Source organism: Hippoglossus hippoglossus, chromosome 22, assembly GCF_009819705.1.
Source record: "Hippoglossus hippoglossus isolate fHipHip1 chromosome 22, fHipHip1.pri, whole genome shotgun sequence".
In the NCBI taxonomy this organism is placed as follows: domain Eukaryota; kingdom Metazoa; phylum Chordata; class Actinopteri; order Pleuronectiformes; family Pleuronectidae; genus Hippoglossus; species Hippoglossus hippoglossus.
Genome location: NC_047172.1, coordinates 15,411,932 through 15,425,331, shown reverse-complemented (window position 1 = coordinate 15,425,331; position 13,400 = coordinate 15,411,932). Strand labels below are relative to the sequence as shown.

Here is a 13,400-nt window from a genome sequence, read left to right as displayed (position 1 = left end):
CACACACACACACACACACACATCTCCCGTCCTACTCAGCGGCTTTGTCTTGCATTCCAAAAATTGTCCTTCCAAAACAGATAACCAAGATAACCGTCACAACAACACATCCCAGACAGTGTCCATGAGCCAGACACATTACTGCAGCACATAGGCTTAAAGAGAAAATATCAAGGTGTGTCCTTCAGAATGAGATCATTTCACTGAGTGCAGTCTGTCTGGAACAAATGTACGGAGCACTCGGAGGCCAAGAATCTGCAGCTCTAATGACAGTCGCTCCACTGGGGGGGTTAACAGGAATAATGAGGCACAATGGTTGCTACGGATTCTTTATCGAGCATTCTGAACATGATTAATCAGACAGGAATCAAAGAGCGAAAGTGAGAGTGTGTGTGTATGTGTGTGTGGCACGGATGTGCTCAGCTGTGGCACCAGGGCTGCAGCGCTCTGTGCCGGTGACAAGCTCACCATAAAACCATTAAACGAGGCATCACTCGAGGACGACGTAACACTTCAACTGTGCTCGCTTTTGTTAAGTCATGGTTTGGAGCGAGACCATCGCCATGGAGCGCACGTACAATGTTGATGGAAATATGGAGGGACATCCTTTTTAAAACGTTAAATTTGTGTTTTGAGTGCACACATGGGAGTAATGAGCATGCTGAACACACTTGGAAGTGGTATAAGCCATTTATTATTACGCCCACATGGTGATGTGAGTCACTTGGGTGGCGCCATCACACACAAACACACAAGCATCACACGCACACGCGCGCACGCACACAAAATCCCACTAAAGGTTCAACATGGGATGATAGCAGTTGCGCGGGGGCTGCCTGGCTGAGGTGATGGACACAGAGACAGGGCTACTTGCAGGTTCACCTTCTGTGCAGTGACTCTGGGGCAAAGACTGCGTGACAGTGACGCGACACTAAAAGCCTTCCTGTCAAGGAGGCAGGCGGACGCCCTCCAATCAAAACACTGCGGCTCTGGGTGACATTTCACAGGGCACAGCTGCTGGGCTGCGACAGCATGCCAACTCACTATTCCTGAAGGGTTGTTTGTTTAGTGTGTGTATGTGTGTGTGTGACACAACTAGAAGGCTATCACTGCTAGCAGTTCGTGTGTGTATGTATGTGTGTGTGTACGCACATGTACTTCCACACAAGCCAACAACTGTTTTTCTAACGGTCACAATTTGACTTCTGGTATAGTTACATTTAACACAGGCGCTCTATCAAAATTCTTTTATCGGCTGAAAATGAGGAAAAGTGACAATTTTGTTGGTATAGAAAACAGAAAGAATGAATGACATTTGAGCCTAAACCTTCAACTGTAATGCAAAACGAATAAAATGTTACATGTTTTCTTCCAGAGAAGTGATGGTTCCCCTTTCAACACAATGACACTCAGTAGAGTGCGAACCTCCACCAAGGCCCAACAGTCTCCTTATGAAACCTCATTTAAATTCACCAGATCCGGATTTTGATTGCACCACATTTTACACACTCAGGAATATCAGTCACCTGAGCTTTTTTTAAAAAACAAGATCCATGGATCATTCTCTGAGAATACAAAGAAACGGTTGAAAAACACATTATCTCACTATGTTAAAGGAAGTGAAAAACTAAAATGTAATGTGTTCTTCCTGGGGTAGTGCCCAGCCCCTCCCCAAGATTTTGCATAATCCTGTTAACTAACTAACGCAGACAAAAACATAACCTCCTTGGTGGATGTAATAACAGAGTCTGCCTCAGGTACAGAACACACATTTTGAGAGTTTTTCGCTCTAGTGGTAGATGCAGATGTTTTATCATTAATCCAGGATTATTGATTTGATAAAGCTCTAAATAAGGTTTCTACCTTTGCATCATTGGTCAACACTAAATAGAACTTTTGCTGATAAGACACAAACAGCAACCAATGTTTAGTCCGTACGCTCACTGGAATGACCAGGGTGTGTCTGCCTACGACCGACTGAGTCGAACCAGGCTGACTGACCCTTTCCTAAAACAGCAGACTGTTATGCTCTTAGCCCAGGCCTCAAGGAGGGAGGGGGTGGGTGGGTGGCTAACACACCACAGCAGAACTCTGTTCCCCCATAGAGTCCCAAGGAACTCTCCTGGTGACCTGCTCCCATCACCTTATCCCCTCAGTCAGAGCCTCGGTTTCCCCTCTTCCAGTAAAAGCCTGGATCTCTGGCACTGGGCCTGGGCGCCTTCAGCGGTTTTGGAGAAATTCCTGATCCTATTTTGCCCCTGGTGGTGGTGGTGGTGGTGGTGGTGTGGGGCTCCGTGAGGCAGTCGCAGTTCGAAAGGCAGAGTTAGTATGAACACATTAAGCTGCTCAAAGCCAGCAGGTATGTGAGGAATGCCTCTTCGTCCAAACAACAGGACTCACGCCCGACACAGAGCCACACCACGCCACACAAGCACTGTCAGAGCAGCTGAATGGGGCCCGCTGGGGTCTCCACAACTGGATGGCTCTTTAGATCTATGGCTGTTAAAATATGGTTCAACTAGTAATCAATCCCCTTGGACATATGTGATTGAGCTCAGGCATTTCTGCAGCTTTTATTTTGATATAATACACACTACAGTAAACTGCTGCTTAATCCAAGAATGCCAGGAATGAAGATAAACTAGTCGAAACATTTTAATCATTATACTGTATTCCAATTAACGCCCCAAAAGCGCTGTAGATAAAACCTTCCATGCATGTGCTGAATGCATAAACCAAGTAGAATCGGTTAAATACATTAGTCAGACAGGTATTGACAAGGAATTAAAAAAGAATTTACATTATTAACGTATTTCGGGGTCTTTCTTTGTCTGCAGTCAGCCCGGAAGATTTCTGAGTTGTGGTTTCATGTGCAAAGGGTGATTATGACTCTAAAACATCTTGATTGAATTGTAAACAACACAAAAGAAAGCAGATCACATAAAGTACTTCAAATTATGAGGTGCATTCAGTTATCTTTTCAAGGTTCGAGTGCAGCTGTATTCCAAAACACCAAACACTCAAGACTTAACAGCAGATATTAAATCAAACTGCATCGCAAAAGATTTATCTATCTGTCTATTTACCTCTTTTATGGAGCCATCCCTCCTTGACGATCACCACATTGGTCATGTTGGTGGGCAGGGTTGAGGATCCAGGTTTCCCACAGGAAGAGACACAGCTTCGCTTCCTTCACGCAGCCCTGTGCAGGAGCCTGGAGACGGGGTCCTGGGGTTTATAGCCGACTTCTCAATGGTGGTAACCTATTAGTTGAAGAGGAGTAAAAATTAGCCCCGTATTGAGGTAAAAGATTTCTTTCCACTTGTCTGAATATTAACCCTCGGGTCAACAGGCAGTGGAATTAAGAAGATCCTCATGCTTTATGGCCCAGTAAGGGGAGTACATGCTAAAACCACAGCGCCGTCCCTTTCAGATGTGAAACCTGCACCACTGCAAGGTCAAATATCTGTGTAAGGCCGCGGTTTTTGGCATTTACAATAAAGTTTCCCGTATTGGAAAATTCCATGCTGTTCTCACAAAACACAACCATTTCTGAAAGACTGAGCTTTTTTTTTTCTACTCATGATGAGAACAGCAGTGAGTTAGAAAATAAAGTCATCCAATAATGTCAAAATGATTGAAGTTATTTTGCAGTTGCACAGCTTATGGTTGGATCCTATCCTAAAATCATATACAAATGTTGCCATGTTGATTCTGTAACTAAATCCTTTTTCCTGCGTTTTTATACTATAGGTATAAGTGGCAAGAATGTTCAAAATGTAAGGGATTTGGAAAAGTTTGATGAATGTGATGTCTCTGCTATAGGTATACGAGTTTCTAAGGGGGGGCAGCAGACTTTGTAGACTTTTGTTTTGGCTAAAACTCAAACGAGACTGGACGAGAGACGTAAAATGTTTGAACACAAAAGGATTTTCCAATCGCTCTTTTTCCTGATCAGAGCAACACTCAAGTGTTCCACCGCAAAGCGAAATTCCACATTTTTTGATTAACTTCCCTATGACCATATTTAATCTTTATGATAGAGCTCAGCAGCCTCCAAACATAAAACCTCGTCAACCTGTGCTTCTACATATTGCTCAGAATATATATTTTAGTAAAGATACAGATGTTTCTGTAATTATGAAATGGAGTTTCAAATGAAGTTATTCATATTACTTGATCACTTAAGTCATGTTAATTAAGATTTGAATTTCCATGTGCATAACAATTACTTGATAATGAAACACATTATAGATTACTAGGAATGCTGCTGTCATGAGTCTCTATGAACACTGGAAAATGTCCAGACAATCTCTGGAGTTTGCTTTTCAAATATGAAGAATGCAGCAGGTATTCTCTAATTAGACGCGTTGACAACATTAGAGAAATCTCCGGGTGACGGGTGGCTCAGCGTGCAGGTTGCAGGACATAAATTATGCTGCAGAGATCATGTGTTTTTGTTTACAGCACATCAATGCAGGCGTCATTCGTCAGTGTCTTCTGACACCTCTTTCACATTCTGAAAGGTTTGTATTTCTGTCTTTTTTCAGTTTCACATCCATCACATGTTAGAAGAAAAAAAAACCGCCATCAACACGCCACTCGCTCATGCTGAATCCTCCGAGTTATCTCCTACTGTATTCTCACATGGGTTTGCTCAGAGACTCTCCAGAGTTTTTACCAGGGGGCAGGCAGGAAAAACTTCAAAATATTGGCCAGAAACTCTAACTCGGACATTTACATTGTCACATACAGCTCCTCTGGATAATTTCAGGAGATTATGTGTACTACCACTGACCTGGGGAATTTTTTAAAACCCAAATCAAGACCTCCAGAAGTGCTGCTAAATGAGAAGAGATTGTTCTGTTAATTGTAAAATGGACATAATGAGTTTACATCACAAATTTTTGTTTTTTCAACCAGGCAAAAGATCACATGATAAAAAGCTCCAGAACAGCAACTAAATGGGCCTGAATGTGTGATTTTCGAGTAATGATTTAAAGAAGTTGTGTGTAGATAGTGCACTGTTTACTGCTCTTTTACACACCGCAAACCCTGAGTGTTGGGGTTTTCATTCACACCTGCATGACCTGTGGTGGAAGTGGTGCGGAAGTTTGCGTCCAGAACAACAACTTGGGCTCATCTTCTCACACAAAACAGACGTGAAAAAAGCTGCCGTCACATTATAGTGACTGTGTCAAAAGGTCTTCAGAGAGACAAATGAAAAACTACAGCCGTCTCATCTGTATACCTGCTCACACTCTTGTTAGAGTGTATGATATAAGACGGGATGACACTGGAATGACAGTCATCTGGTAAACCAAACAGGGCGGAATTCCATCAGCAGCAGCAGCAGCACATACGAAGAAACCTGCAGGCTATTGTAACCAAAACACTCGACCTTTTCAGTAATTCAGTGCTTCTTTATGATATAAATACAGCTTTCAGAGCAGGAGGGAAGCAGGAGAATGATCAATTGCCCCGCTTGTTCACACAAATGTCACATACTGCACCAGGCAATCTCTGACCATCAACTGAAATCAATTTGCCTGCCGCTGCTCCGTCAGAGTAAAGCCATCAAAAGGGAGCTCTGTTTGAGTGACCCCCATCCAGCCTACTGGTGGGGACAACAACAGGAAGTGGATGTGACTATTGACAGGCTGCGAGTCATATCAGTACAGCTCCAGGCTCGAGTGTGTCTGTCTGCGAGTGTGCGATCAACACGTCTTTTTCTGCCTCTGCCCGCTTCTATCAATGAGCAAAAGTGAGTTTAGGAGAGCAGGGGTTTATTTTTGCTCACTGTTTTTGCTTATTGCACTGGGGTCGTGGTGCTTGTGTCACACATTCGACGTTGGAAGGATCTTGGAGCGAGGGATTTGAAAAAAAGCAAAAGCAAACTGAATGCAATTCAAACCAAGGATCACACAAACTGTTGGATCCGTTCGGCATCTTGGTGTGTACTCTGTGACACAGGCACACACACATAATATACACATTGGGACACATCACACAAACAAACCTAAGCACGCGCACCACAGCCAAAAAAGCAACACATGCACAAGACCGGCTCTGGAGCCACAACAGAGCACTGCTGTTTTAATGGGAGCGACCTGTTGCTACTGCGGCCTGTGTGGAAAAGCTGGGCCGCTGCCAGCGCTGCAGCCAGCAGCCACTGAATGAACCCAATACCCTGACAGCGGGTCACATGGTCCTCAGGCCTCTGGGCCACCGCCTGCCTGCCCGCCTGCCTGCCCGCCCTGCTGTCAGTGCAGCTCTCAATCATTCATCTTTCTGGCTCCAGCTCCAGGGGCCACCCCATTCAATGCAAATCAGTGTCATGCAGAAAAGATGCCACACACTGAGCCTGTCATTGGACCAGAGCAGACAGTCCCATTGAGTTTAGGGCAGGAAGCAGAAATTCAGGTCAACATCCCCACACTTCCTTCATTGCAGATCAATAAGATACAAGACAGTTTTTGCTCTATTTTCTGCAGGCGCTCTAAACAACCACATCAGCAGCTGGCTTGAGGCTATAAAAGGTAGAACATTACACTCAGATATTTAAGATTCGAGGAAACAGGAGCATCAAACTTGTTCACCTGTTGCTGTAAAACGGTTCCTGAAGCCACATTTGGTTTGTGTCGTAATGAGACAATGGAACCACTACTAGTGAGATCTACTACTCACTGCCAAGTTCCTCTTTCAAGTTCCCTGAAAACACATCACCAATGATAAGAATATTGTGGGTAGGTGCAGCTAAAAAACCAGACCACGGCTCTTGTAACCTTGAAAGCCAAGAGGGCTCACTGCTTTAATCCTGTGATGACACGAACAGAAACCCAAACACGAATCATGTCAATGTATTTGTTTCCAAGCTGTTCAGACAAGCTAGAGTCGGACTTATATGAATATACACCAGTCGTAACAACCTCCTTCTGTCTCCAGAGACTTTGAAGTCCTGCTCTGTTGCAAATTAAATCACTTGGTCGTTTAGCAGCGTGGAGCAACCAGTAAACAAGATGAATGAAATAAAAAGTATTTACGTCTCCTCAGCTTCGTGAGACAGGCCGAGAACACAACCGTGATGCGATGGTGACGCGGTGGGTTACCGTCATCGGAAGCGCATGCCTTTCAGTGACAATCTAAACTCCTGAGGCACACGCAGAGGGCTGGGGGGCTGCTGGTGGTCACCATAAGTCTGCCTGTGTACAGGGACAAACTTTCAAACAACATTCCTCAGATACTGCATGCAACTGGTGGCACATTTGCGTCAATGGAGCTGCGAGGGGATTGGGTGGGAGGCGACTGGTATTTTCTAAATAGAACAGGGACAGCCAAGCAGTCACTGGCTGCATCATTACGCCAGCCCTGTTGCGTCTTCCACGGGTCACATGGCAAGTCCCCCTGCATACACACACTGGACAGATGTAGTCTCATGACCGATAAACAGTTTGACAGTAAAGGCGTAACCGGTACAATATGCCTGGGGACAATGTTCCCTTTCCCATACTGTACATGCAGATGCAATCTCTGAGAGATGGAGACAAACAGGCAATAACATAAGTAATAACAGGGGGGGGGTTTATCTCAACTGCTCTGGTGAGATGTCAGCTCTTTTTTCTTACCACATGAGTATACTTTTACGTAACAGGCGCCTATTTCATAAGATTCCAGCGAAAAACGAAGCCACTTTATAAAGAACCACTGTAGCTAACCTGATTTAGCGCTTACATGCATAACTGTCATCACTGGAAGTGGGACGATCACAGTGAAGAGGGTGAGCCTTATCACAACAACTGGAAACCACATGATCGGTCCAAATGGACTCAAAATAGCACTAATGTGACGTTTTCTTTCCCCTTATGACCTCCCTAGTGCGTGAAAAGAGGTTTTTTTAAAGGGAGTGATACAACAAGTCACAACAACAGATGTGTGTCACTGTGTGTGTGTGTGTGTGTGTGTGGGTGCAGCAGTGTTACAGCAACAGGCAGAGAAGCAGAAGCGTAAACTGAGTGACTGCTTCTCACATCTACTCACTCGAACCAGTAAACAAACGCTGCGGTAGATGACAACAGTAATTGAAGTTGAGCTCATCTGTTTGTTTTCATTCACCTCCCGGCTCCATGAATCAAAAACAACTAGCATGGATTAAAGTAGCAGGACTGCAGATATTATGGCCTGGGGGGGGCGGGCGGGCGGGGGGGTCTGTGTTGCCCTAGAAGTGGTGGTGATAGCCCCCCCCCCCCTCCCCTCAAAAACAATGATGGTTAGCTAATGACGGTTAGCATGTACATGTTTGTTTGTGTGGCGGAGAGAGGGGGGGGGGGGGGAGAGAAACAAAAACAACGCGTTACGATAACTCACTACGAGGGACGCGCGCGCGTGTGAGTGTGTGTGTGTGTGTGTGTGTGTGTGTGTGGGAGAGAGAGAGAGAGAGAGAGAGAAAAGCAACAACAACTTCTTCTTCTCCTCCTTCTGCGGCGGAGCGAGGTGAGCAAAGCGCCTCGTTTCGGGCTCTAGCGACAGAGAAAAGGATATGGGGCCTAGCAGGGCAGCTCGGGTGAGAATAACCGCATCCCATGTTAAGCACAATGGGGACCTACCCTGTCTTAGCTGTCGACCTCTCTCGTGGTGAACCATGCGAAGGAGAACGCGGACGTGTTTACCTGCGCGGGGGGGCTCAACAGTGCGTCCGTGTCATTATAGGAGCGGTTGTGTCGGTATTGGGAGTCGGTCGGTCCTTCAACAACCTGGACAAAAGTGCTCTCATTGACTCCGTTTCTCTCGCCTTTCTTCCACTACACCTCCCTAACGCTCCGGCTTGCGATGCCTCTGTGGCGCCCGCGGCTCTCCCGGGTCCTAGCGCCCTCCCTGTTCACCGCCGCTCGCTCTGGTGTAGTAGTGGAGGCTTTTCATGCGGCCCCCCATTGAAAAAAACAACAACCCAGCCCTGCAGTGTTTCTATAGGCGCCCATTCTGCACTTGGCCCCGTTGAACCCCGCGCTGTTTTATCTGGAGCCACAATGGCGTCCGGGGAGCCACTCCTGTGTGGTTTCCAGGGGGATCCTCTCTACTTTTTTTTTTTTTTTTTTAATTTTTTTTTTACAATTCCTCAATCACATGAGGTCATAGACTTGTTTTTAAAAAGTCAATGCTGGAAGTGGAGAGATGCAACCACTGGTTGTTTTCATTAAGGGTTCGCCTGGCTGCAAGTTCACTGTCTGATTCTTGTTCTTAATTGTTTGGGTCCACTTCTATTCAAACAGTGTTCATGGTTTTTAAACATAAATATGAGACCCACTGGCTGTGTCTGAAATCAGCCACTCATCCACTAAACCCTACTTTACCACATAGCACTGTCTTCTATGTAGACGACTATATATGCAGTGTTCCATTAAAGAGATTCTTCACACGAACATGAAAATTCACTCATTATCTACTCACCACGATTGAATTGTTTCAGTCCACTAAACACCTTTGGAGTTTCAGGGGTAAACAGCGTTGCAGCCAAATCCAATACAATAGAAGTAACTGGGGACCACTACTTCAAATGTAAAAAAACAACAGAAAAAAACACAAAATGTCTCCATACTGTTCTTGTGGTGTCATCCAAGACCCCGGCATTCAGATTCGACTCGAAACGGCGCCATTTACACCATGTTTTCAGCCTAAATGTGAGGATAACAGGACATTTACTGTTTTTTTCTGTTGTATTTTTCTGTTTTGAAGAATTGATCCCCAGTTACTTCAATTGAATTGGATTTGGCTGCAATGCTGTTTACCCCTGAAACTCCAAAAGTGTTTTGTGGACTCAAACACTTTACCCACCCCTCCATCAGCATAGTGGTGAGTAGATAATGAGTGAATTTTCATTTTTGTGGGAATCATCCCTTTAAGGGTTCGTCTGGCTGCAAGTCTACTTTCTGATTCTAGTTCTTAATTGTTTCGATTTTATTCCAAAAAATGTTTATGGTTTTTAAACATAAATATGTGACGTGTGTCATGTGTCGAATGCATAGTACAGTCCAATTACTGTCTGATGACACTTTACTACAGTGTTAGTATGCGTTAAATGCCACGTAGTGCGTTATTATGAACTGTTTTTGCTAACAATGGCTAGCTGGCTAACGTACACATTGTTCTTGTGCAACTGGAACGCTATCAACTCGGGTTACTCGGGTGTGACGTCATTCCGAGGGTCGATGTGTAATGGAATGCGGCAATAGTGAGCTCATCAGCAAAGGAAAATAAGTTTTCTCTGCTACTTGGTATAAATACTTAAATAAAACATGGTGGATGACCATCTCTAAATGGAGAAATAAACATGTTTGTCTCATTTTGTGCTCTGATGTGTTGCCCTGCTCGTATTTACATAAGTACGACATGTTGGGCTGTTCCTGCTGCCCTCTCTCCCCTTATCTCTCTGCCACGGGCACAATGCATTATGGTATATGTTGCTCGGTTAGTGACCATTGATGCATTGTGGGAAACAATGAGTGCACGGTATAGGGTATAAAAGTTTCACTAAATATCCGTATAGCACTTTCAAAATGGCAAATTCACTTTATAGTGGACTGTATAGTGATAAGTGAGTGATTTCTGACACAGACCCTCTCTTTTGCTTGCTCCACCTTTCTGAAAATGTGTGCTCAAATGAGCCATTCAGATCTGGACGTCCTATGGGGCTCCTGTTGAGTGACACTTCCGGAGCTAGGTTTTTTGTTTTGCCCACAGTAGTTCCATCACAGTATCCGAGTAAAGCTACCTTGCAGCCGTCATGATGAATGTTCTCGCTAAAGCAGCTCCTGTAAACCAAGATTCCGCAGGTATGAGGAAACACGCCTAAAGCTCTTTTGTAGGCTGCGCAAACCAACACAGAAGTCTCCAAGATGTCAGAAAATAGGAACAAATTCCTTAGTGCCCAAGTTCACTTGATATTTCTTGTTACGTTTGATCAGTTGTCCTAAATCCCAAAATATTCAGTTTACAATTAGATAAGACTAAGTAAACCAACAATATCTACCTTCAAGGAGCTGGAATCAGTGACTATTAAATGAATAACCCTTACAAATTACATTATATCTAACACACTAGCAAAAGTCATCTAATCATTGATAGTGATAGTATCTGCAAATAATCTAGTAATAATTGCACATGAATATTATGGAGAAAATGTGTAATATTTCACTCAAAAATACAGCAGAGCAAATGTATAAATTAAATTAAGTAAAGGCACTTGATAATTGTTGACTAATGACGAGAACAATGACGATTGCTGACTCTTTAGATGAGAACAATAAAACAGTTAAAGTTACAGACTACTTGAGATCTAAAAAAAAATATATATATATATATATATATAACATTCACCATGAAACCATTCCAAGTGGCTCGCATTACAAAAATTAAGATTAAAACTGTAAGTAAAGAATAAAACATTGTAAACTACTCAAATAAAAAAGTAAATGTTGGACTAAAGCATGAACCTTAAACTCATATCAAAGCTGCTCAGCTGTCAAGGAGCAAAGGTTTTTGTCTCGCACTTTGAAAACACTGAAGTCACTACAGGACCTGGCATACAGCCCTGTATAGGCTAGTTAAATGGTGTTAAAATGTATTTAAGAAACTGACAAGTAACCATTGTCAATGGTGCAGTCATGGGTGTGATGCTGCATGTCGTTAGCACTTGGCTGCATGTTTCTGCTGCTTTATTTGTGACACCTGACTGAAGAACATTACAAGGGTCATTGACATTTCCAATGAAAACCATGTAATCTACAAACCTTTAGATTTCTACCTCTGTTTAATCTTGGTGGAGTGTTTTTTTTTCGAGAGGTTTCCAACACACTGCCTTAATCAGGAGATGGAATAAAATCACTACAGCGATAACAGATCAATCACTGTGATAAGCCCCAAAAAATCTAAAGAGAGTAGTAAGTGGACTTTGAGTAGACATTGTTTTGTCAAAGTATTGTTCCCAGGGTCAATAATTAATTTCCCTGCTTAATGTTAATGGGTCACGACAGTTGACGCAAGATGAAATGCGGCAACACAAAGGTACAAAGAGCCAGGACAGATATTAAGAATGTAGCTTGGGTCCTGATTAAACAGTAAAAGGAAATGTAAAAGCATTAAGATTAATATCAGGTTATATCAGATTATAACTCTGCTGGTTATACCAGATTATTTTGAGATAAACAGTCATCTACAGCCACAGACTTCCTGGCAGAGAGGCAGGATTAAACCAGTTCAGGACAGGTACAGACAGGCCGGCTCAGTCAGAGATCCTCCGTATCAAATGAAGCCCTCAGATCATTAGGCCAATGTGTTTAAAAAAAAAAAAAAATCTAACTGGGAGGTCCTTCACATAACAGGTTCTGGAAACCCTCATATTTCCATATCACTGCTATCAACTTGCAAGATATGTCACGCTTTGCGAGGTTGTAAATATTAGATAGTAGATAAGATTTCGGAATAAAATGTCATCTGTGAGCGTGACAGTCCAGTTCATCAGGTTAATCAGTGTTGTGCAGTGATCTGCAAACGTGTCAAACATGAAAAATGCAAGACCATTGTTGTGAAAAGTTGCACAACAACAAAAGAATAATGTCAGGAGAACCGGAAGGCAGGAGGACAGCTGCAGCGCTCCCACCGTGATGAAAAACATTTAGGCCCCTGCCCTCTGTCTCGCTCAGCCTCCGCTGCTGTTGTTTCCCCTCTTTGTCACTCACACTGTGACGTGTTCCTCACTGCTACTATGCGTCAGCCTCGCCGAGCTGCTACTGTCATACAACCAGGGCTGAGTGAGGGGATCCCTCCTCCCCCTCAACTGTCTCTGGTCCGGTGACGGGAACGCCTGCCCTGTTGTCTTTCAGGTTCAAAGCAAAAGTAACAGGCTCAAAGGGTCAAAGTGAAGAGATAATGTCTTTCTTGTCGTGCACTTATCTGATCTCTTTTCTTGTCTACTTGCAGCATCTGTCCAGAATATGGCCGAGCTGAACAGGGGGATGTTGAAGGAGAGCAGATGACATGCAGTCGCAACAATTAGACACAGAGGGGCCATAATAGGGAAGAGGAGGCTGCGGTGGATTTTTTGCTCTGCAGAAACTGCAGAGCAAAAATGTTGATTGTATGTCACATTAATTCCCAGGATGTGTTGTCCAGCTGTTCTGCAGCGGCAGCATGAAAGATTCAAGACTCAGATGCACACAGAATGAGCATCTTCGTGCAATTACATTCTTTATGTCTCATGTAGAGAACAAATACCTGAAAGAGGAGTAAAGATACTTTTTATACATGAAGACAAAGTCAACAACAATTTGTGCAAAGTTCAACTTAAATAAATAGAGATCACTTCATAATGAGGGGAAAAACAAATATATATATAGATATAAATATAT

The 13,400-nt window shown here is 43.6% G+C and overlaps 1 protein-coding gene and 1 long non-coding RNA gene across 2 annotated transcripts in view; one reads left to right on the top strand and one right to left on the bottom strand.

Annotated features, from left to right (window-relative positions):
- Positions 1–8,935, bottom strand: part of akt1 (v-akt murine thymoma viral oncogene homolog 1) — a 35,398-nt gene extending 26,463 nt beyond the window's left edge. The window contains exons 1-2 of the mRNA XM_034575617.1: positions 8,667–8,935; positions 3,087–3,263 (exon numbers count right to left, since the gene is read on the bottom strand). Coding sequence (XP_034431508.1) covers positions 3,087–3,132 — 46 coding nt within the window. The 5' untranslated portion in view covers positions 3,133–3,263; positions 8,667–8,935. The remainder of the gene's footprint in view (positions 1–3,086; positions 3,264–8,666) is intronic.
- Positions 8,139–13,331, top strand: LOC117755642. Its single transcript, XR_004612637.1, has 3 exons — positions 8,139–8,560; positions 10,735–10,826; positions 12,973–13,331. It is a non-coding gene; the product is annotated as an uncharacterized LOC117755642 (long non-coding RNA).
- Positions 13,332–13,400: the final 69 nt, after the last annotated feature.